This window comes from Lampetra planeri, chromosome 10 (assembly GCF_965212315.1).
Source record: "Lampetra planeri chromosome 10, kcLamPlan1.2.h2, whole genome shotgun sequence".
NCBI lineage: Eukaryota > Metazoa > Chordata > Hyperoartia > Petromyzontiformes > Petromyzontidae > Lampetra > Lampetra planeri.
This window is the reverse complement of record NC_136116.1, coordinates 2582839-2606868: the sequence shown is the minus strand read 5'-3', so window position 1 is coordinate 2606868 and position 24030 is coordinate 2582839. Positions and strand designations below refer to the sequence as shown.

General features: G+C 52.7%; 1 protein-coding gene and 1 pseudogene across 2 annotated transcripts; both read right to left on the bottom strand.

The window, feature by feature from the left end:
- Nucleotides 1-693: 693 nt before the first annotated feature.
- On the bottom strand, nucleotides 694-3330 carry LOC144721126 (acidic amino acid decarboxylase GADL1 pseudogene; annotated as a pseudogene). The gene is made up of 3 exons (XR_013585842.1): nucleotides 3223-3330; nucleotides 1488-1567; nucleotides 694-799 (listed from the first exon to the last, which is right to left on the bottom strand). The product of XR_013585842.1 is annotated as an acidic amino acid decarboxylase GADL1 pseudogene (transcript).
- A 731-nt stretch (nucleotides 3331-4061) lies between these two features.
- LOC144721125 (acidic amino acid decarboxylase GADL1-like) lies at nucleotides 4062-12847 on the bottom strand. Its single transcript, XM_078598521.1, has 5 exons — nucleotides 12614-12847; nucleotides 10742-10868; nucleotides 5896-5986; nucleotides 4723-4829; nucleotides 4062-4120 (listed from the first exon to the last, which is right to left on the bottom strand). Exons 1-5 carry the CDS (start codon nucleotides 12845-12847, stop codon nucleotides 4062-4064), a joined length of 618 nt encoding a protein of 205 aa, XP_078454647.1.
- Nucleotides 12848-24030: the final 11183 nt, after the last annotated feature.

Genomic DNA, 24030 nt, shown 5'->3' with positions numbered 1-24030 from the left:
GGGGCAGGCATGGGGAGAGGGGCCCCGAGTCACCTTCACGCAGTCGTGCGTCTGCGTGTCTCTGGCTGCCGTGCCCGGTGGTGACGGGCCCTGCTCAGTCTCTAGAGACCGAGTGGCTTAAATTTAGGTCACTGGGCTATTTGTAATGTTCGTGAGCGTTTGCTTTAGTTTAATCTCCTGTTTCTCTCTCTGAAAAGTAAAATCAGAGCTGTTATTACATTATTTGTACTGGAAGGTTGTCGGGGAAGCAAGTAAGAAATGTTTTTTTTTTACTTTTTTTCCACAATTATATTCTAATTGTGCGAATTTTTGATATTCAGTAGATGATCGGTAGATGATCGGAAGATGATCGATCGATTATCAGTAGATGATGAAATTCCCATTTAAAATTCTTACATTGGACAGAGCACCACTTTGTGCCAGAGAATGGCTCCATAAGAAAACGTCATAGAACTACTTCTGAAGTCGATTCAGTCGGCCTCTTCATTCATTCGGGGCACATGCTTTGTGTGGCCTGAAAAGAGTTATTATTCGCCTGTCAATCAGACGGATTCTTTGTGTGTGTTAATTCTCAGCGCTGCAATCGGCCAAATGAAATGAAGCCAAGGACTCTCTGCACGGTTTAATCGGCAGCAACAGTTTCGAAGCCAGGATGCTCCGACGCGACCATTATGAGCCAGCCAAAGCACCCGGTCAGCTCCGACTTGTTGTGAAAGTTCGACGTCGTCTGAAGGGGTCTCCCACCTCAGCCTTCGCCTCGTCGATTCTCCTCTCCAGCTCGGATGGGATCATCTTTCCGCTGGGAAGGAAAGGGACGCGCGGTGTCAAACAGAGATCACTTGAGCCGCTGTGCTTGGAAAAGCTTGAGCGATGCTTACAGCTATCGAATATGGGGCGTCAGGGTAGCGAGATGTTAACTGTTTCGCCCGGTATACAGAAGGTCGTAGGTTCGATCGTGACCCTGATGACTGCATATTTGGAGTTTGTTTGTTCTCCCTGTGGCCGTGTGGATATTTTTCCGGGTCTTCCGGTTTTCCCCTCCACATTTAGTTTTCCCCTCCACGTTTAGAGTATTTGGCTGCAAGAAATGTCCACATGATAAGCCACTTCGTTGAGCTATCATTTGTGGCCAGGTCGCTTCCGATTAGCACGGTTGGCTACGTAAGATTGGAAAGACGTTCAACATACATACATTCTGAAAAAGAGCTATATAGGTCAGTGGACCTCACCTGATGAAATAAAACAAATGTTTATAGTTTAGTGTAGATGTGAAATATACCATAACCCACTCACTGGAGAATACACTCTCACGATTGGCTATTGTGGGCCATATCAAGAGACTGATACTACGAGATTTGTGCCACATCACGTGGCAGGCCTGCCCCCCAACACTTTCCCCGCTTGACACCCGCGCAAGTAACGAGAGGTGCTCAACCCCTGGGGGGGTTAACCCGGGTGTTTATATTTGAGAAGGGAACCTTGCTCACCGGTCGTCCACCGCCACCGACCTCACGTTGTCGGTGCCGATGCCAAGGAAGGCGGCCGCTTTCTGGATGGAGTAGTGAGCCTGGAGGTACAGAGAGTAAAGATGACGCCTGGCTGTTGGGGCAAGTGCTGTTAGCGAGTAGCACCTATGAAGGCCGGCACGGCACACGAGGGGGTGGGTGGCCCAGAACCACGCCCGACAGCCTTCGTCTCCCCAATGGCGATGTTTACACACCGCATCAGGTCCTTATTTGAGGCTGAGTTGACCTAGGGGAGGCTCAGGACCAGTTCAGATAATCGTCACTGCTGTTAACTGTGAGTGGGTATTGAACCCGGGTCGCCGGGCTCGTAGTGCAGCGCGCTCACCGCTACACTACCGCTCCCCACTTCACAAAGACAAAGATGCCCCGTATAACCTTAACAGACTGTAGGGGCAAGCGCTGTTAGCGAGCACCTATGAATGCCGGCACGGCACACGAGGGGGTGGGTGGCCAGCACCACGCCCGACCGCCTTTGTCTCCCTAGTAGCGATGTTTACACACCGCACCAGGCACTCATTTGAGGCTGAGTTGACTGAGTGGAGGTCCAGGACCGGTTCAAATAAATCGTCACTGGTGGTGGCCGTGAGCGGGAATCAAACCCGGGTCACCGGCTTGGTAGCACAGCGTGCTAACCGCTAACCGCTGCACTACCGCTCCCCACAGACACACGCACGCAGACACTCGCACGCAGGCGTCCACACGTATCGGACTCCCCCGAGGCGTGTAGAGGTCACTCGATCAGGATCGATCGTTATGCCAGGAGCAAGGGGGTTTTAATCACGCGTGAGGACCACGGCTATTATGAGTGGTACGGTGGCGCGGCGGCTGTTTTTGCACTGCGCTCTGAACCCAGTGACCCGAGTTCGATCGTGGCGGGTGACATCTGAACCTGTCGCCGTGAGCCTCTACCATCACCGGTCCGCACTGACCCGCGTGGTGAAGTATGGCCAAATCACCCCCCTGACTGACACGGAGGGGGGAGGCCTCCATCCCCGAGTGGATTAAGGACTGTAAATCATAAATATATGAATTTATATTACTCGCAAATCTTACCTTTAATGGTAGCGATGACGAAACAAAATTGTCGAGGACAATCATCAACACGTGCGGTGTCATTTATTTATTTATTTATGGATAAAACCCTCACCGAGTCTCACGACGCGGTATTCAGCACATTGGGAAATTTGTTCAATTAATTTTTTAGGTTTTTTTGTTTGGCCTCATGTGGGAGGAATCTGGAGTACACAGAAACAAAACCCAGCACACGAACAAAGCGTCTCACACTCACAGTTCCACACACCACGCAGCCCAGCTGCTTTGGCCGGTCTACATCGTGCACGCGTTTGCATGTTTTTGCCAGAAACGCCTAGAGTCGAGTTCCTGAACGAGCTCCCGGCACGTGGGGGGAAACGTCGGACGTCGTTCCGAACGACACGCGGCGTGACCCAAAAACGAGCGCCACACTCCCCCTTGCACGATCCATCAACCCTCTCACCTTGAGAGAGCTGGACCACTGTGGGTGTGCACCACCACCACCACCACCACCACCGCCACCACCGCCACCACCCAAGTCAAGTAGTGGGGTCTGCGTGTCATCCCAGGGATGCTGGGAGATGGGGCTGGGTCCCCTTTGTGACCGGGGGAGGGGTGGGGTGGGGGGGGGGGGTGTGGTCCGGGCCGGGCTGGGCACCCTCACCTCGCCCGAGGTGAAGAGCACGAGGCGAGGGAGTGCGCTCAGCCCCGCCGTCTTCACGCGCGGACACAGCCGGAAGCGGGCCACGTTCATCGCGCACATGTTCGACACGGAGCCTCCTGCGCAAGCACAGGCGACGATGACGATGACGACGGCGACAAGGGCGATGGCGGTGGTGGAAGTAATAACGGTGATTTCAACTTGCTACGCGGTGCCGCGCGGCCATCGCTCGCCCTCTTAGAGAGAGAGAGAGAGAACGACTCGGAGACGCGAGGAGAAACCACAGACGAGCGGAAATAGCAGCAGCAGCAGCCTACGCGGTGATCTGGCACTAAATACGCACTAGAGGTCTGCCGTCCTCTATGTGTCGAGATGCTATTGGCACATTAATGAGTGTTTAACACGTGGGAGGGATTCGGAGCGCCCGGAGAAAATCCACGCGTGCGAGGGGGCAACGCTCTATCCCAGGGGGACGGAGCAGGTGGAAGTGCACTTCTGCTGTACCGCCTTCTTCTGGCGAGACGGGGTACGCTTCTTCGACGCCCAAAGGAAATGAAGGGAGTTTCTCAGCATCTGTGCATGATCCACCAACCCCCTCTCCTCCACAGTGCTGGATTACAGGCCACGTGCACCACCACCACCACCTCCTAGCGAGATGTTGTTGTTGTTGTCGATGATGATGACGATAGGGAGTGAGTCTGAGCTGGCCTGATCTTTTCCCCCAATTCTAGAGTCTGAAGATTAACTCCGTTTGGCGATAAGAAAGTGATCTTTCCATGACTTGCTGAATTACTCGACGCGCAAACTCCGAGGAGCCGCCCGACAATGATTATAATCCACTCTCACAAAGATGTCTGGCGCAGCTTCAGCCCATTCCTCCCCACTCCTCGGCTCCTCTCGACTGAAGAAGAAGACCCGAATCCGCTGAAGTGTCAGCCGACGACCGCATTCGCCGGAATTATACGAAGCACGCGTTTCTTATTTTGATCGCTTGCACCGGCATCAAAGCAAACGTTGGCGGTGCGTCTTGTGACCCGGTGGCTGTGGCGTGCGTGCGGCCGCAGCCGTGGAACTTTACTGACGCCCATCGTAAGTTTTGGGGCACTTCTAACCATAGGCGGAGTTTCACTTCTATATTTGAGGGGGGGTGGGGCAGGGGTCCGCTTTGTCCCTCACATTACGAATCGCGGGTGCTTATAAATACGATTTTAAAAAATCTTAATTGTAAACTACTGAAGATAAATTAATAAAGGTGTCCAGTTTGGGAGGGGGCCTTGCCCCCCATGACCCCCCTCAAACTCCGCCAATGATTTTTACACATACAGTAAATATACGACGAATGACCACCGTACTGGCGTTCTTTATTCTGTACTTCGACTCGACTGAGGGTGTCATGGATAAGTAATCAAACATAGAGAGACACACATATCTGTTTTTGTAAACGTAAATACCTACACGTGCCCTGCGGTGTCGGTGTTGGAGAGAGTGGAGGCCGCGTCTTACCCGGGCAGAAGATTCCGTCTCCCGAGGTCCACCCCACCATCTTCCGCAACGTCCTGAGCACCTCCTCCTCCAGCAGCACCCCCACGGGGGCCACCTCGTACGTGTAGCTGCTCGCCGCACAACAGACAAAGATCCCCCGTGTAGCCTTACAGACCTTTGCGGGAGAGAGGGGGGCAAGTGCCGTTTAGGCCAGCATCGTTCACACGTGGTATCGAGATGTTGACTAGCTCGCCTTCTGTACAGGAGGTTGGGGGCTTGACCCCGACACTGACGCCTGCTCTATGGTTGGAGTGTGCATGTTCTCCACGCGGTTGCGTGGAATCTTCTCCGGGTCCTCCCTCCGGTGTTCCCCTCCACATTTAGAAACGTGCGTTTATGAGCATTTGGCTGCTATAAATTTCCACGTGATATGCCATTTCGTTGAGTTTTCATTTGCAAAAGCCAGGTCACTTCTGAAAAAAAGATTCATAGCTCAGTGGGTCGTACTTGGCAAAATAAAAATAGTTAAAAATAGGTTTATACTGGTAGGAACGTCCTGGTTACACCAGCCCACAGGGGATTATTGTGTTCGTCCGTCGTGCAGGGAGGGGCTGGGTGGAAAGGGAGGGGCTGGGTGGGGAGGGGAAAATGGGGTGGGGCTGGGTGGGGAGGGTGGGGCTGGGTGGGGAGGGGAGGGTGGGGAGGGGCTGGGTGGGGAGGGGCTGGGTGGGGAGGGTGGGGAGAGGCTGGTGGGGAAGGTGGGGCTGGGTGGGGGGTGGGAGGGGTGGGGCTGGGTGTGGAGGGGCTGGTCACCCCGTGGTGCCCTTATAAAACTCAACGTTTAACCTACTTACGCCGGCTTGTGCCCGCCCTCACAGTCGGGCATATTTGCGGAATACACCACGCCGCCGTTGACCCTGGCCATTGACCGAGCAACTCAACGTTCCTACCAGCTCCCTCCGCAGGAATGTGTTATACTCGGCACCACGCCGGGCTGCCTTCGCCTTCCCAGTGCTGATGCTCGCGCGCAATTAGGGCGGATTCGAGTCGGGGTGGCCCTGACGTGGTTCAAATATCGCTCGCCGCTGATGTCAGCCGTGGTCGGGAATCAAACTCCTCGGGTCGACGAGTTTGCAGCGCGGTGCCGCTAACCGCAGCACCCCACCGCGGCGCACGGCACGACGCCGGACTCACACGCTGGCGTTGAGGGCCTCGGTAATCCAGCGAGCAGCCAGGGCGTGGTAGTCCAGGCCGGCGAACAGCTGGTTGTAGAAGCGTGGGTGAACTGCGAGAGAGAGAGGGAGACAAAGGCGGGGGGCTCTCGGTTATGTCGGACAAGTGGGTTAGTAAGGTCACTCAAGGTCAGTTGGGTCATACTGATGACTGATCTGCTCTGACAAGTCTCCCACAATCTGGCCTTAGGTCTTCCTCTTGGTCGCCCGATTCGTCAAGACCCCAATACGGTATATAATAATGATGATAATAATACAATACAACCCCCTCCACCTCAATCACCCCCCATCATCCCCATCATTCCCATCAACCCCCTCCACCCCCACCCCCCTCCATCATTCCCATGAACCCCTTTCACCTCCATCACCCCCCCCCCCCTCCATCATCACCATTATTCCCATCCACCAAGTGTTTTGTTATTCATCAGAACTGCGTCCAGTGAATGCTAATGTTGACACCGGCTGCTGGGACGGGAGATCGAGGCCCGCGAGCGACCGGCGGCTTCATCGCCATTCAGCGGCAGTTCAGCTTCTCATTAATTTGATAATTTACTTGACAATTTTTTTTAAACTTTCTAACAGCACCCTTCTGTGTAATACGAAAACACAACGCGACAAACAAAACAACAACAACAAAAGACTCGACACCCCCCCCCCCCGGCCCCCACCCCCGACCGCTTTGTGTGAATTTTTTGGTTTAAACCATGACGTTGCGCGAAGCGTAAAGCGATGCCATTGTGAGTCAGCGAAGTGATTATGAACTAAGAATGGGGAGTTTGTTCTTCGTTAATTAAGCCAATGCACAAGGGGGGGGGGGGCGAGGCGGGGAGGGGGTGGGGGGCTCGATGAGTTCACGCTCCACTGACGCGAACATTCACTCCGTGTTCCACCGCCGCCGTCTACGTGACTGAAGCGGCAATCGGACAAAAATAAAAAAACGAAAGCACCCCAGGGACCAGCCCCCCCCCCCCAAAGCCCCCCAAACTCCCACCCCTTCACCCCCCCCCCCCCAATCACCCTGGCCTTCAGCGCACGTGATGTATAGCCAAATAACCCTCCTAACCAGCACGGCGTTTGCAGGCCCTCGTCCAGGACTGTCAAAAGGGCTGCGCGTGTGTCCACGGCGGGTACACGGGCAGTGTGTGGCCTCTGTGTCTACACTTCGCATACGTACGTACTGTACGGTGTGCTGACATGTGTGTGAGTCTAAAGGTGATCTGCAGAGAGTGGCATCCCTGGCACCTCGAGACAGCGTGAGTTCCGATATAGAGACGTGGAGAGACCCATGTTGTCTCTGCCGGGAGAGGTGGCCAGAAGAGACGCAGACGCGCGTACGCGTCCACGTGTGAGGTGTGTGTCAATCACTTCTGCTCATCGTTGACGTTGCGTGTCTGTGTGTTAGTGCACTGCGTTACAAACTCCCGCCCAGGTTCACCAGCCTGCTGGTCAACCCCCCTCCCCTTCCTTCGTCCGGCAGTGGATTAACAAAGGTGTGTGCATGGTAATCATTATGATTGTGTCTACAGAGATATCGGTGCGAGCACAGACTTGTCATCGTCCCCACGTGGGCTTTCTCATCCCCACTCTCGATGAACCCATCACCGCCATCATCTCCATCAACCCGCTGCACCTCACATCATCACCATCATTCCCATCAACCTCCTCCACCTACATCACCCCCATCATTTCCATCATTCCATGAACCACCTCCACCTCCATCACCCCGCCCATCATCTCCATCATTTCCAACAACCCCCTCCATCACCCCACCATCATCACCATCATTCCCATCAACCCCTCCATCTCCATCACTAGCATCATTCCCGTCAACCCCCTCCATCACCCCACCATCATCATCATCAACCCCTCCACCTCCATCACCCCCCTCCCCCACCTTCATCTCCATCATCCTGCCTCGTGGAGGACCCTACCCACCATCTCGAGAATCGCGTTGCACAACACGACTCCTATAAAATTCGACTCGGGACTCCGAGCGCCAAGGACACGAGGCTCCAAAGGTCACGCGTCGCCTCATTTGGTCACGGGCATGGCAGTGCCAGGCTCCGTGTCAAGCGCAACGAGGCACGGCGCCGGCTTGGTGCAGGGCTGCCACCCGTTCCCGGCTGCTGGCGGGCGCTGCGATGTGTTATTGACGCTGAGCGCCCCAGTGACAGCTCCAACTAGCCAGGCTCCCGTGTGCTCGGACTCGACGGTGAGCCCAGAGGGAAACTCGCCGAGGCCTCAAGCTCCAAAGCTCTCGGCCACTGCGCTCCGCGGACGGGGTGGTGAGTGTGCGCGTGATTCTCACGCAGGTGACGACGACGATAATTCAGTAATCGATGTCTTCACGACAGCCTCGCTGAGTCTCCAGACTGTTCTTCTGTACACTTAATATACATATATATTTCTCTACGTGTTTCCTTTTGTGGGCAGTGTTGGCGACGAAAGTGTTGTGGTTGCTGTTTGTGCTAAAGCTGCACTGCCAACAGACCCCTTACCTGGCTCCGGAGAATTGAGGGATTTTTTTTTTACGCAAAAAACTCCCATTGGCGGTTGCGTGGCTAACGAGTGTGCAGGCGGTGCAACAGCTCTCCCACGAGCCGAGGGGGCACAGACACCAGGCCAATAGGAGAGAGGAGATTGTACAGGGGGGCCCAGTTGATTTCGTGGACCAGGCACATGCCAACCATGCCATGCCACTGCACGCTAGAATGGAATTTTGCCAAACAATTTCTCATGCAGAAAGGGAGGCTCCGGTCTCATGGATGCTTTTCCTGTCTCGGATACATAAATCCACGCGTCTAATTTCATCCACCTACACACCCAAGGGCAATCAAATACCGTGGCTCATGAAAACGAATGAATCGTTATAATATAACGGGATTGAAATAAAGCTCGTGGACGCTTTAGTTGTTGTACAACTTTGTATGCGTGACACCAGCACGGGGAGGGTGAGTGGAATCAAGGATGTAATGAGCGCACAAAGAGAAGTGATGCCAGGACGGAAGGGCCCAAGACGGACAAAGAGGAAGGCGCCGCGCTCAGCTGAGCAGCAGGAAAACAAAGGAGGAGCGCGGAACGGGAAGACGAGGAGAAGGAATGACGGGGCCAAGATGTCGGGGATGATCAGAGGCTGATGATGACGACGAGAGATGAGGGAAGAGAGGGAGCGAGCAGAAATGAGATGCACAGCGTCTGTTTTCCCAGCGGGCAGTGGGCGAGGAGGGGGATTCCGAGTGGGGGTGGCCACGCACGAGTCACGTGTTTCACGGGAGTCACGTGCTGACGAAGAGATGGAGGAGAACGCCCGGTTCCTCCGCTTCCGACACCAGACTGCCCGCCACCGAATTACTGAAGAGACCTAAGTTCGCTCACTCCTCCACATTAAAGCGGCATGTGCTTAGGTCCATCAGAGCACGTGCCTTCAAACGCCAATATTACCCAGCAGCAGCATATTGCCAAACAAACTCTGGACCGGTTTCAACATTTTGGTCTTATCAGCGGAGTCTGGCTCTCTAAACTGTGTTGTGAGTGAGCACGTGGTAAAGAACGCCGCGTGCGACGTGATGACGTGAACACAGGCCACACCGGACGTCGATGGCGTGATGCCATGGTGGTGTTAGTGGTGGTATTAGTGGTGGTTTGGCAGCGGAGGTCTCACTCCGAATCAGTCGAGCGGCAATATCTTTTCATCGGTTGCGTAATGCTGTGTGGAAGCTGCCTGGTCTGTCGCTCCGCACGAAGCTTCAGGTCTTCTCGGCCACAGGCATTCCCTCCCTTCTCTACGCTTGCGAAACGTGGACCCCCTAATGGAGCATCTTCGCCGGTTAGAAACATTTAGGCTGGCCTGCCTACGATCCTTCCTGGGTTTAACCAGGCTGGAATGTGTGAGGAGCTCACAAATCCTTGAAAGATCTGGGCAAAGTCCCATTGGTGAGCTCCTCCGGCAGGCAAGGCTGCGTTGGCTGGGTCATGTAGCCCGCATGCCCAGCCACCGCATGCCCAAGCAGCTTTTGTTCGGCCGGATCGAGGGGGCTAAACGGGCGCAGCACGGGCTAGAGAAGAGATGGAGTGATGTGGTACAGGACGTGGAGCTGAGTGGACTTGCCGATGACTGGTACCAGCGGTGTCAAGATCGGCCTCTGTGGAGGAGGCTTGTGAAGGATGCTACTGGGCAGTTTGAGGCAGTCACCCTCCAACACCAACGGAGGGGGGAGGAGCGACGCTCACAACTATGAGCGGAGCGCCGGGTGGCTAAAGAACAGCAAGTTGGCACAGTAGGGGGCAGTCATCTCTGTCAGTCAACCCGTGGCACCTGGGTCTGCCCTGTGACCTGCCAGCGGGCGTTCGACACTTCACGTGGCCTTAACGTGCACATAGCCTGGCACAAGCGTCGTGGTGACGTCACCGCCACTTAGTGGCGAATGGCGGTTGTTGTTGTATTAGTGGTGGGGGAAAGTGTTGATTGGAGATGGCACAGATAGCGAGCCGTGTTATTGTTGTGGTTGTGTTGTTGGTGGCGTTGTGTTATTGTTGTGCTGTTTGTAGTTTTGCGCTGATGTTATCATTTTGGTCGCGTTGTCGGTGTTGTTGTCGGTGTTGTTGTTGTCAGTGTTGTTGTTAGCAGTGTCGTCAGTATTGTTGTTAACAATGTTGTTGATGTTGTCAGTGTTGTTGTTGTCAGTGTTCTTGTGAGTGTTGTTGTCAGTGTTGTGAGTGTTGTTGTTATCAGTTTTATTGCTGTCAGTGTTGTTGTTATTGTCAGTGTTGTTATCAGTGTTGTTGTTGTTGTTGTTGTCGTCTCGGACCTGTCTTGACGCTGTACGCGATGACGTCCCGGCAGCGCTGCAGCAGCTGCTGGTGGGGCTCCCCACGCTCCCCCAACTCCACGTCGAGCAGCGCGCGCAGCTCCGCGGGGGGTCGCCACTCACACACCTGGGCACGCGCACGCACGCGCACGCGAGCACACAAAGACAAAGGTCCCCCGTGTAGCCTGGGACAGGCTGTTCGGGCAAGTGCTTTTTAGCGAGCACGGCACACGAGGGGGTGGGTGGCCAGCACCACGCCCGGCCGCCTTTGTCTCCCCAGTGGCGATGTTTATAAAACGCACCAGGTACTCGATTGAGGCTGAGTCGACCTAGGGGGGAGGCCCAGGACCGGTTCAGGTAATCGTCACTGGTGGTGGTCGTGAGCCGAAATCGAACTCGGGTCGCCGGGTTCGTGGAGCAACCCGCTACATTTTCGCTGCCACACCCCAAATACAAAGATCCCCCGTGTCGTCTTAAAAGACTGTTGGGGCAAGTGCTGTTAGCGAGCACCTATGCAGGCCGTCACGGCACACAAGGGGGTGAGTGGCCAGCACCACGCCCGACCGCCTTTGTCTCCCCAGTGGCGATGTTTTTACGCACCGCGCCAGGTACTCATTTGAGGCTGAGTCGACTTAGGGGATGCCCAGGACTGATTCAGATAATCGTCACTAGTTTAAGCCGTGAGCGGGAATTGAACCCGGATCGCCGGGTTCGTAGCGCAGCGTAGCGCTAACCGCTCCACCACCGCTCCCCACATACACACACTCAACACGACCCACAAAGTAACTGGCATTGGGACAAACATCGTGATGCTTGGAATGCGCCTGTAGTCCTGTACGTTACTCGATCGGGATTACTCAACACAGCGCAGCATCGCCCCCCGAGTGCAAACACTTGGCAGGACGCTCCTGGAAACGCGAACACATACTCGTCGTGTACGACACTATCCAACGAAGACAAAGATCCCCCGTTTAACACGTAGTCGGCTTTCGCGACCAATATCATCCATAGGAGGTTTTTTTTGGGTTAGATCGCGTAAATATAAATGTGTCGTTAAACCGGCCACCACCCGACACAGCCAATTGGTAAGGTTTGTCACGTAAACAGAGCGTGCCAATTCGTTACGAGTGCAGCACTAACCGGTTGTGTGTTGGACAGTAAATCCACAACACGTACAATCGGAGTACGGCATTTCGCCAGTAATTACAACCAGCATCATCAGGCGGCAGCCAGAATTTGTGGAGAAATCCTCCTGTCTCGTTCCTTAAGTAGAGGGATATGTGTGATGACGTCACTTGCCAGCCCTTCAGTTGCGAAGGCCAGAGGGGGCGGGATTAATGAATGCATATAAATTACAATGGGTAAAGATCCCCCGTATAGCCTTAACAGACTGCTGGGGCAAGTGCTGTTAGCGAGCACCTATGAAGGCCAGAACGGAACACGAGGGGGTGGGTGGCAAGCACCACGCCCGGCCGCCTTTGTCTCCCCAGTGGCGATGTTTTTATGCACCGCACCAGGTACTCATTTGAGGCTGAGTCGACCTATGGGAGGCCCAGGACCGGTTCAGATAATCGTCACTGGTGTTGGTGGCCGTGAGCGGGAATTGAACTTTGGTCGCCAGGATTGCAGTGCAGCGCGCTAATCGCTATACTACCGCTCCCCACACAAACGCACACACAGACACACACGCACGCACACACAGACACACACACACGCACACACATGCATCCGCTGGTCGAGATTAACAACGGAGTGACAGCCAAAGGAGTGGACGCGCTATTTGAGGACGCTCACAGCGGAGATGGAGCGACGGAATCGGCGCGTCTAGCAGGGGAGTGGGGGGAGGGCACGTGGGGGGAGGGGGGGCAGTACCTTCTCATTGACGTCTGTGCCCTTCACCACGGCTTCCTGGAAGATGATGGGGAACACATCCAGGAGGAACTTCTCGCCGGCGCGCGCGTCCAACAGGGGTCCGTTGATGGGGACCCCTTCCACGAGCACGGGGAACCCCGGCGAAGGAGACCCGGCCAGGAACGGGGCGGCCGGAGCACCGCTCTCCACGACCTCTGAGCTGCTGCTGCTGTCGGTGGGCGCCGTGTCTGCCATCGCTGCGTGGAAGCCTGGTGGTCCAGGCGGCGGATTGAGGAACTCCCCACCCAAATGATTGACCCCCAAACACGCTCCACCCGCTGTATTTGTAGACCTGGAGGTAATGTATTTTGATCACGTGCGCCTCATTGCATAACGAGGGCTACTCTTGTCTGGAAAAATACAAACATCCACGGCCCGACTTATTTTGGGCTCTTTGCTGCGTTGGAAATGTTCTCGATGGAAAGGAGTGGACACGTGCGGCGGGGAGGACAAAGGCAGCGAAGAACAGACCTTGCATCTGGCACACACAGGAGGGTCACAGGCTACGGACTCATCTTTCACTCGACATCTACCGAAAAGCTGCTGCTCGACTGGCAAGGATTAGGGATTATCGGCGTGAAGCACTACTACCACTGGAACACAACGTACGCATATCGATACCAATCCTATATCATTGGCTCGGCGGATTGTGGCTGGTTGCCAAAGAACGCGCGCCGCGGTGGCGAGATGGCAACTGCCTCGCATGGTACGCAGGAGATCGTGGGTTCGATCCCAAATCTGACGCCTGCTGCTGCTGTATATTTGGAGTTTGCGTGTTTCTCTCCCCGTGGTCGCGTGGATTTTTCTCCGGGTCCTCCGGAGTTTTTTCTCCACATTTAGAATCGATGTGTGTTTAAGAGTATTTGGCTGCTGTACATTTTCACGCGATAAGCCACTTCTCTGAGCTATCATTTGTGGCCAGGTCGTTTCTGAAAAAGAGCTGAATAGCTCAGTGGGCCTTCCCGAGTAAAATAAAAACAAAATACTGGTCTAATTAGTTAAATACTTTCCCGGGACAGCGTTCTGAAGTGTTCCCGCTGAAATTAAGCACCGGTCAAAGCCACGGAGATAAAACTTAACGAGGATTAAAAAAACATCCCTGCGGAGATGAGATCATTTCTCGCCAATGGCATCCGAAAAGCAACGGATCAAAATTTCCAACCTAACGTGGAAACCTTTGCGGTCGCCCGGCCGTGGCGTTCATGAATGGCCTGAGGCTCGGGCAGCAAACTTGAGGCCCACTGACACCTTCAGCAAAACAGCGGTGCGCCCGACAGCGTCGGAGGCAGGAAGGGAGGCCAAGAAAGGCGTCTGCCAACAGAACCACCACATTTGCCTGGCGCCGGGCTTCAGAGGGTATGCCAACCCCAACGGCTGCCCTCCGGCTCAACCCACCTCGTCGTGGTCCCACCTCGTCGTGGTGGCTGTTGGATTGCCCGACCCTGGATCGCCGTAAGCGCTGGGTCATGGCCAACGCGTCAACCCCACCCCCGTCGCAACCTGTCTAAGTCCGTGATATGTGCAGCATCGGGTCAAGAGTCTTAAACCCAGGGACCCTCTGTGCGAGGGATACCACGGACAGATGCGGCTGAGACCTTGCTTGGATAAATGACCCTGGTAGGCGCTCGTCCAATGAATCCCCTTTTCATTAAAGACCCCCCCGCTCCCTCCCCCCAATCCGCTCGGTGGGGTTGGGGTTTGGGTTCGGGTGGCGAGGGGTGGGCAGGACTCATCCAGAGCCTTCTGGGCTCTGCGCCCAGCTGCCTCGCTTTCAGCTGCTGTGACATTTCGACTGCAATTCCCGCCTCCAACCCTCACCCCGGGCTCATCGGTCCCCGGTGTGCCAAGAGACCACGAAAATAGAGGCACTAAAAACAGAGTCGCAGCGTGGAAGGGGATGGGGGTGAGAGACGGGGTTAAGGGATCCGTCGGGCGGTGCCAGGGAGCGGGGAGTCGGGGGGGGGGGTCTGCCGAGTGGGGTCTGTGAGCGTGGTGTGCATTGTGAGAGATTATTTTTAATGAATGTGCGTGTCCGAGAATGGCTGTGCGCGTGTCTACGTGCATTTATCAGTGTGTGTGCATGTAAATGTGTATGCGTGTCTATGACTGTGTCAGTGTGTGTGGGGAGCGGTAGTGTGGCGGTCAGTGGCCAGCGCGCTGCGCTACGAACCCGGCCACCCGAGTTCGATTCCCGCTCACGGCCAACACCGGTGGCGATTATCTGAGCCGGTACTGAGCCTCCGCTAGGTCGACTCAGCCTCAAATTAGTACCTGGTGTGGAGTGTAAATATCGCTACTTGGGAGACAAAGGCGGCCGGGCGTGCTGCTTGCCACCCAACCCCCTGGTGCGCTGCGTCGGCCTTCATAGGTGCTCGCTAACAGCGCTTGCCACAACACAACAGTCTGTTACAGGCTGTACGGAGGATCGTTGTCTTGTCTAGATGACTTTATAAGTTTGTATTTGAGTACAATACTGTACTGTTCCTGTGTCTCAGTGTGTCTCTGTGTGTGGGGAGCGGTAGTGTAGTGGTTAGCACGCTGCGCTGCGCTACGAACCCTGTCAACCGAGTTCTATTCCCGCTCACGGCCACCGTCAGTGGGGAATAAAGAACCGGTCGTGGGCATCCCCTCGGTCGACTCACCCTTAAATGAGTATCTGGTGCGGTATGTACAAAACATCGTCACTGGGGAGACAAAGGCGGCCGGGCGTGGTGCTTTCCACTTCCACCCACCTGTGCATGAATGCTCGCTGACAGCACTGGCCCCAAAAGGCTGTTTTAAAGGCTACACGGGGGATCTTTGCGTAAGAGGACAGAGTAATCTCTCTCAGTGGGTGCAGATCACACAACATACCCTGGCCCACTTCACACGCGCGGCTGGGCGCGCAGGGTCAGGATTAGGGATCAGGGGAGAGGGTGAGAGGTTGCGGTTGCGGAGATAAATTTAGAATTTCCCGAGGACCTCGGGTTTGACTGGAGCCCGAATCTACGACGGGTGCCCAACAAATGCTGCAGCTCAAGTGGACAGCAAAGGATCGCTCGTTACTTGGCACGGGATAATTTTTGGCGGCGATTCAATAAAAAAAATCTAATTATTTACATTACCGGGACTTACAGTGCTGGTATATGTAGCGCCTCGAGTGGCTGCAGGGGTCTCACGTGAACCAATGATAGCCGTCTGCGTTAATGGAGCCGATTCAAATTAACATTTCAGTGCGCGCGCGCGCGTGTTCCACGTGACGCAAACAGAGTCAATTGCATCGTGCATCACGTGGGGCGTGTTGAACAACGATCGGGCGCGTGCAGCGTGGAGCGAGGTACAGCGATTTGTGTTTGAATGGGGAAGGACTTAGCGTGGTGAGAGTGTCGGTGACTGGAATTTGAGAAACCCTGGATTAATCGGCTCATCTTCGGATGCAAATAACACCGCACCCACAGAAACATTGTCGCGTCACCCGTGCCGCCCCTCGGTCTGGCACTCCCTTCGCGCAGCCGTCCGTGCCGTCGGCTCCCTGCCGCTGTTCAAGTCAAGGCTGAAGCTCTTCCTTTCGTCCCTCTCCATACGACCGATTTCCTATTTCTGTCTTCAATTTAAATAAACGCACAGTTGCGATCCAGCGTAATGCGATGACACATACACACGCTCTTATACATTCAGCTTGTCTTGTGCAGGGAACATCGGTGCCAACTCTCTAGCGCACACGGCTGGAAACACGATCTGAAATTATTTAAAGTGCGCTGCGATCGGTTCAGTAACAATTCCCAGAGCCGGGAATCAAACTCAGGTTGCAAGGGTCGGGTTCAAAGCGTACAAGTGCGCCAACCACTGCACCACCGTTCCACCCCCCCCCCCCCCAGTGGCATAAATGCTCCGCGGAATTCACATACCGTAGTTACAAAGACCCCCCATCACCGCGTAGCCTCAACAGACTGTTGAGGTAAGTGCTTTTAGCACTGGAGCCATGCACTTCTAAATATGGAATGAAAACGAATGTCTTTCGAACTACTTTGTGTGTTTAGAGTTTGTTGTCCTCCAGCAACTGCGATCAACACGGTCGGCAACGTACGGTGCGAAAGAAGTTCAACATACATAGGCAAGCAACCTTGGAAGGCCGGCACGGCGCACGAGAGGGTGGGTGGGTGGCCAGCACCACGCACGACCGCCTTTGTCTCCCGCGTGGCCATGTTTAGGCATCGTACCGGGTACTGTACTAATTTGAGGCTAAGTCGACCTAGGGCGACTGCAGCGCACAAACCGCCACACGACCATGTATACACAATGAGCACACACACACACGTTACCTTTGTAATAGGTTAATTGAACAAAGAGCTGACTGTCCCTAAGGTGATTCCACTCCCGTTCTCCTCACAAGCGTGAGCCAATTAGACCTGATCCGTTAGATGCGCTTGCTTGGCAGCGTACAGCTCAGCCTCGGGTGGGCGTTCGGGTTTACTGGCGTGTGTGTGCGGGTCTGCACGTACGGTGTATGTGTGTCATCCTCAAACGAGCACCTGGTGCAGTGTGTAAACATCAGCACTGGGGAGACAAAGGCGGCCGGGCGTGGTGCTGGCCACCCCACCCCTGCATGTGCCGTGTCGGCCTTCATAGGTGCTCACTAACTGCACTTGCCCTAACAGTGTGTTAAGGCTACGTGGGGGATCTTTGTCTGCGTGTGTGCCCTCACCTGTGTGTGGGTCCCCGGGTTGAGGAGCGTTGTCTCTGGCAGGGTGGAGGTCGCGCTCTGCGCTCGGGATCCGTGCACGCTCCCCCGAGTTAGAGGAGTGTGGTGGTGGGTGGGGGGGTGAGAGGGAGAAGGGGGTAAGTGCGGTGAGAGGGGTCGACAGGGGGGCGGGGGTTGCGGTGGCGGAGAGCGGGGGGGGGGGGTTCTGGGGGATCATTCGGAATGTTCCATTCTGTCACGGGTAACGTTGCTCTCCACGTTATCAATGGAATGAGCGCGCACACCTTGTTAGGGTATCTTCTTCCCCGGCAGCTCTCCCTTTCAAATGCTTTTCACATCGCAATGGTTGTTCTAATTGTGGTGGTGGTGATGGTGGTGACGTGTCATTTGATGAGTGCATTTCCATTTCGCAGTTTCTTTTTTTCCGAAATGATCCATGCAGCTCGAAGCGCAGATCGTGTCAGCTCGTGTGAGGTTCGGGTCGTCCCGAGGTGTTGTTCGGCATGATGTCCGACGTTTCGCCCCGCACGCCGGGAGATCATTTAGGAGATTCAGTCGCCGCAGAAGAGGTTCCCAGTTCTGCGCGTTTCCATGAGGAACTGAAGAAGCGCCTGGCATGTGAAGCGAATCGTCGGACATCATGCGATACAACACGCGGCATACAGCAAAGCACAACACGGCACAACCGTGAAAACGTACGCAGTTGCGAATACCATTCCTCTCGTGCCAATCAAGTAAACTGCATATATACAATTCATTCTTAGAGTTGTAATGTATAAAGTCATGGAGCACATTCATTGTGATTTTTTTTTGTGTGCAGTCAATTGCGATCGGGCTGAGACCATCGATCTCGCCACGCCTGAGACCCTCAGCTTTATCATCGGAGGCGGAAGCTTCGATTCGAACTCAGGACCTCGCTGACACAGCCATTGCGAACCCTACGGTGCCGCGTGGTCACCTGAGCCAGCCCTTTGTCGACAGATGATTTTCACTAAAATCGCCGCCCGCCGCGTCCTGTACTTTGAACGCCGCGTTTCCGTATTGTGAGGCTGCTCGCATGAGGCCCAGAAAATCGAAACTGGACCAGAGTTCGCTGGCTTCAACGAATATTGTTCGATACAATTGGTCAGGAAATCCAATAGGCTGATGAACTAACCTAAATCCTGTATATGTATCTGTACATGGAGATACTTAACGGGCTCTTCCTATATATGACAAGAAGAACAGCTCTACATCTTCATACAATGTTCGGGGTAACCTGGGGGTCTCCATGCCACCACAAAGGAGCAGGAAAGTAGAGGAGGAAGCAGGATGAGAGGAGAAGGGGGAGAGGGGGAGACGTGGATGTGAAGGAAGGTAGAAGTGGGTTAACAAGGAGTGCAGTAAGGACTGCATTTGTAGAATAATTTTCTTTTTTTATTAAACTGTCTCTCTAAATTCTATTCCACGTGTTCCATCGGCATCGTCATGAAACAAAACACTCACCAGTGAGCAGTGCACCACCAGCAGCAATATACTACGGTATAGAATCGGGTGGGGGGGGGGGGGGCAAAAATAGAACACCTTAGCAAAGACAGCAAGACGTTAGCACTCAAGAAGACAGTTGAGCACGCAGTGGAAGATACAATGCCGTGAGTAATAAACCCAAAAGAAAATGGAAAACTGAGAACAACCTTGGAACTAGCACAGGCAAAGAGAAAAACAAAGCTAGAGATAAAGGCATCGGATGAGATGGCGGCTACGCGATGTGGTAAGGACATCCGCAAGAAAAGTTTAGCGGCAGTGGCTGGATAGGGAATGTAGTGACACTGAATACTACTCTGGAGAATACAAGAGCAGGGAGGCACACAAACGAGTCAGGAGCACGCAGAGGAAGTGGCTACCAAGACAAACGGCGACACAAGGCAAGGACGGTAAGATCTCGATGGAAAAATAGACAATAAAAAGAGATGGACTGAGTATTACAGCGATCTGTATCGGGATTTGCTGCTGGATGAACTCGAAAAGATATCCTCACCACCAAGGGATAATGCAAATTATAGCATCTTCTACGAAGCAGTAGAAAGGGAAATTAACATCTGAAGAAAGACAAAAGTCCGGGAGTGGATGACATAAGTTGAGACATTATAAAATCTGGAGGCAAGGAACTTATGAACGAAATGCCAGAGCTATGCAAGCAAGTCATGTATGGAGAGAAGGGAAAATACCGCAGGAGTGGACAAAATCCAAACTTGTGACGATACCCTAGAAAGATCTCATCGATTGTATAAAATCACAGAACAATCGCACGAATGAGCCACATGGGGAAGAGAAGAATAATATTTATATGAAATCGATTAAAAGCACAGACTGCTGATTATGTGGCAGATGAACAGGCAGGTTTTAGGAAAGATAGTAGCACAGCCGAGCAAATATTGATGTTTAGGCTTATATCAGAGAAAGCAAAGAGAAGGAGTAGTATGGTTTACAAGTGTTTAATAGATTTCCAGAAAGCATTCGATTCGACTAAGCAAGATATAGCATGGGGAACATTAAGATCACATGGAGTAGCGAAAAGACTGACAAATTCTGCAGGATATAGGTCAAAGGTCAAAGTCAGCAGGAAGGTTTGGACAGGAAATATAATGGTTCCCAACAGCAATAGGTTTGAGACAGCGGGATCCACTATCACCAACCAACTTTGTCACATACTTGGAGAAAGCGACGATGCCATTCAGGACAATGGCAAGGAGAAATAAAAAATAACCGGCAATTCACGGACGACATAGATCCGATAGAAGAAGGCTGCGTAGTACTGCAGGAAAGTGTTCATACACTGCCTACATCAGGAAAGGATGCAGGACTGAGGATTAACGTGGAAAAGACAAAGGCGATGGTGTCTGGAAGGGAGGATATGGCGAAAGAAGTAATGTAAAGCGGTAAGATGGTGAATGCAAAGGCATTTGTCTACTTGGGATGTCTACTGACATGGGACGACTTCACAAAAGACAGAAGAGCGAGGATCGTAAAGGCAATATGAGGAACGTCAGGATTCAATAACATCTGGAGAAGCAAGCAAATCAGCTACACGACCAAATCGAGCATCTTAAGAACATGCGTGTTCAGTACAGCTTTGTATGCCTGCGAAACTTAGACGTTGAAAAAACTGACAGAGATCAGATATTGCCATTCGAAATGTATTGCTACCGAAGGATACTGCATCTAAGCTGGACTCAAAGAGTGACCAACGTAGAAATAAAAAAGGTTGCACATAGAAGAAGACCTAATGCAGGCAGTGATGAGACGAAACCCGGCACTATTCGGACACAAATGGACGTTGGACACAGGAAAATGTAAAGTGTGCTGTTCGGAAAGAAATGGAAGGAACCGGAAAGAGAGGAAGACCTAACAGAGAATGGCTGGACGACGACGGACGGCATAAGAGATTGGTGCCGGAAAGATGTGGCCACTACTAGAGCATATTAGCAGAAGAGAGAGGAAAGTGGGAACAAATGACGAAATGTGCAGTGGACACCTATGGGATATCTGCCCATGGATTGTGACGATGATATATGTAAAACAAAAAAGTTTGGCTGGCTGGACGGACGGTCACCTCCAAAGGATGTGCGGGTTGCCAGTCATTTATTTTAAAACACAAATATAGACATTCGGATCAGGCCACCAACGCAACCCTGAGACATGATATTGACTGGCAAGGAAAGTAAATGGACTTGAGCAGGACACGTGGCTACCAGCTACGACCGCCAGTTGTTCCAGACTAACAACGGAGTGGCAGGAAAAGGAGAATAATACACTGTCATCCATGCATCCATTAATTCACTAACCATTTCACTAATTTGCTAACCAATCAATCACTCCTCCATTCACTCATTAATTCATTAATTAACCCATTCAATCACGCATTAATGTATTAACCCCTTTAATTACCCTTCCATCCACTTATCCATTCATTAGCCCATTCAATCACCCTTCCATCCATTTAGTCATTCATTAACCGATTCAATCATCATTCCATCCACTCGTTCATTCATTCATGAACTCATTCAATCACCCTTCAATCCACTAAGTCATTCATTAACCCATTCAATCCAGGGGTGGAAAAACTAATTTTTTTCAGATCCGAATTTGAGGTTTAAGGTTCAAACCTTAATAATCCTTAATAAACCTAATGGCAAGGAGAAAGATTAAACCTAATAAACCTCATGGTTTTATTCTCAATACTCCCAGATCAGTACTAGTCCTCCACCAACGAGTCCATGTCATTGCCCTCGGACATATAACTGCATTCGGCGAACGCCACATAGTTGCTCTTGAGGTAGACAAACTTCTCCACCTAACTGGGTGCCAAGCTGTTCCTGAGCTCGTTGTGTATGAAGCCCATAGTTGAGAAGTTGCGCTCAGAGGCTGCAGAGGATGTCGCCATCGTGAACAGCTTGACACCGATCTTCTGAAGATCGGGCCAGGCCACGTCGTCAGACTGCCAATACTGCATAGGTGTCTTACGTCCCTTGAGCAGCATAATGAATCTAAACCCGCCGGCATCCTTCTCCTGCTTTGCCGATATGATGTACTCGGTGAGTTGTATAAAGAGCGCCTCTCGTCATCAACCGCCGTCTCATCATCGATCGGTGTTTCCAGTAAGATGTTCTCCAGCTCTTTTCGATTAGCCGGGCTCAAGCCCTCTCCAATGAAGCGAGGATCTAACAGATACGCCAGTCCATGGGCCTTTCCGTACATGAACTGAAAGCGACTTGCTGCCATCTTGATCAAGTAGTTGATATTTTCAGTGTTCGCATGACCGTTTTCGTACAGCTTGGCAAACTCAGCAGGGAGGGTGTGAAAATCCGGCAAGACTTCAGAGACTGGTACGGAATCGTATTAATAATTGACAATCAATGCGTCTATGGGTGTGAGAATGGCAAGGGACTTCTGCAATAGAGAGACGAAGTCGTCGCTCGTAATGATGGTCTCTCAGATTTCTGAGCTGCCATCCCCTTGATGAAGTCACGAGCTGTGACAATGGCATGCAGAATCCTCTCTAACGACAACAGCCTTTGATCGTTCCCCAACGTGTCGGAGCTGGCCAGACCAATGCTCGAATGCCAGCGATCTTCTGTTCAGCCTGCAGCTGTGTCGTGAGAACGTGACTGTTGTGAAACAATTTGGCCGTGTTCTTGCACCCCACGATGAACTCAAGCAGGTACTCGAATGGATAGTCGATTGGCCGGCTGGATAGTCGGCTTTCCTCGTCTTCTTGGCAGAGAATATGTCCTTGACAAGCAAATGCCGACCATGCTACGTACAGCCTTGGAAATAGGAAGATGGGTGAGCCTTCGAGACCTGTTCCCACGCATTCTTGTTGGTGGATGTGTTGTCGGTGACCGCGCCAGTAGTCTTCGGATGGGACGCCATCACACGTTTAAGATCCGAGGCGATCTAGTGAGCCTTGTGGTACTGCTCTCCAGGGGACACCGACTCAAAAAACAACGTTGTGGACGGCGATGTGACCTTGTAGTTCACAATCGGATCATTCTTGATGTTTGACCACGCATCAGATGTCAGGCAAACGGTCTAATTGTCCAGGACGGTATCAACCTTCTTTCTCATGTCGATGTATGCCCTGTCGAGCAATGGTCCAGCCAGCCTCTTCCTGTTCGGCAGCACTGCATCTGGGTGAAGGGCCTCCACAGCGATCACCAGGTTCTCCTCCTCGACCCACTGGAACGACGTGCCCGAGACAAAGTAATGCATTGCTATGACCTGCTCAAACTTCTCCTTCGTTCGCTTATCGAGCTGCATGGGTATCAGGTGATATTTGATCGATTCTTGCTTCATCGACGAAGCATTCGATGTAGATGGAGTTGAGCTGCCGCTTGCCTTCGATGGCTTCGCCCGCTTCTTGTTCGATGCATACCACTCGGGACAATCATCTATCTCGGTGCCATTCATTGCCCTCCAAAAAGCGGCGCATGCATTCAGGTGCCTCATTGCCTGCTCACTCTTCTTGTGATGGTTGAATTTGGTGCGACAATGTTTGCAGACGGAACTCTTCAACTTGTGCAGTTCCGGATCATTGGTCAAGTAGTGCCAAAACTGGCCCATCGAGCGTCCTCTGGCCTTCCCTGCATTCGCCGATGCCTCGTCAGCCACTCCATCCTTCTCTGCCTTGGCCACTCCATTCTTCTCCATCACAATTACGACATCACTATCACATTCTTCGGAAACGAGTAAATCCTCATCCAGGTCCTGGTCCATGATCCTGCTCGAGGTGGAAATTGGGTTCGTTTGATGACATTAGGAACTCAGGTGATGCCAAGATTTCAGATTTCTGGGCTCTGGCCTTCTGCAGTCCGTTACTTCAGTCAGACTTCCTGCAAAAACCAAAATGGCGTCTTTTTATAATAAACCTCAAAACCTCACCCTAACTGGCCCTTCCGGGTATTGAGTTTTTATTTTATTTAAACCTTATTAAACCTAATTGTTTCAAACCTTGCCTTGCCACCCATGATTCAATCACCCTTCCATCCACGTGTTCATTCATTCACCCATTCAATCACCCTTCCATCCATTTGTTCATTCATTAACCCATTCATTCACCCTTCCATACACTTATTCATTCATTAACCCCTTCATTCACCCTTCCACCCACTCATTACCCCAATCACCCCACTGGAGTTCTTTCATTGATCTTTTAGCC

Excerpts from the sequence above, each read along its gene's own strand:
- LOC144721125 (XM_078598521.1), bottom strand. The coding sequence starts at position 12,847 with ATGGCAGACACGGCGCCCACCGACAGCAGCAGCAGCTCAGAGGTCGTG. Across the intron at positions 4,830-5,895 it reads GAGGCCCTCAACGCCAGCGT|CTACACGTACGAGGTGGCCC; the intron begins GTGAGTCCGGCG and ends TGCGGCGAGCAG. Across the intron at positions 4,121-4,722 it reads AGACGGAATCTTCTGCCCGG|TCGAGAGGAGCCGAGGAGTG; the intron begins GTAAGACGCGGC and ends CTTCTTCTTCAG.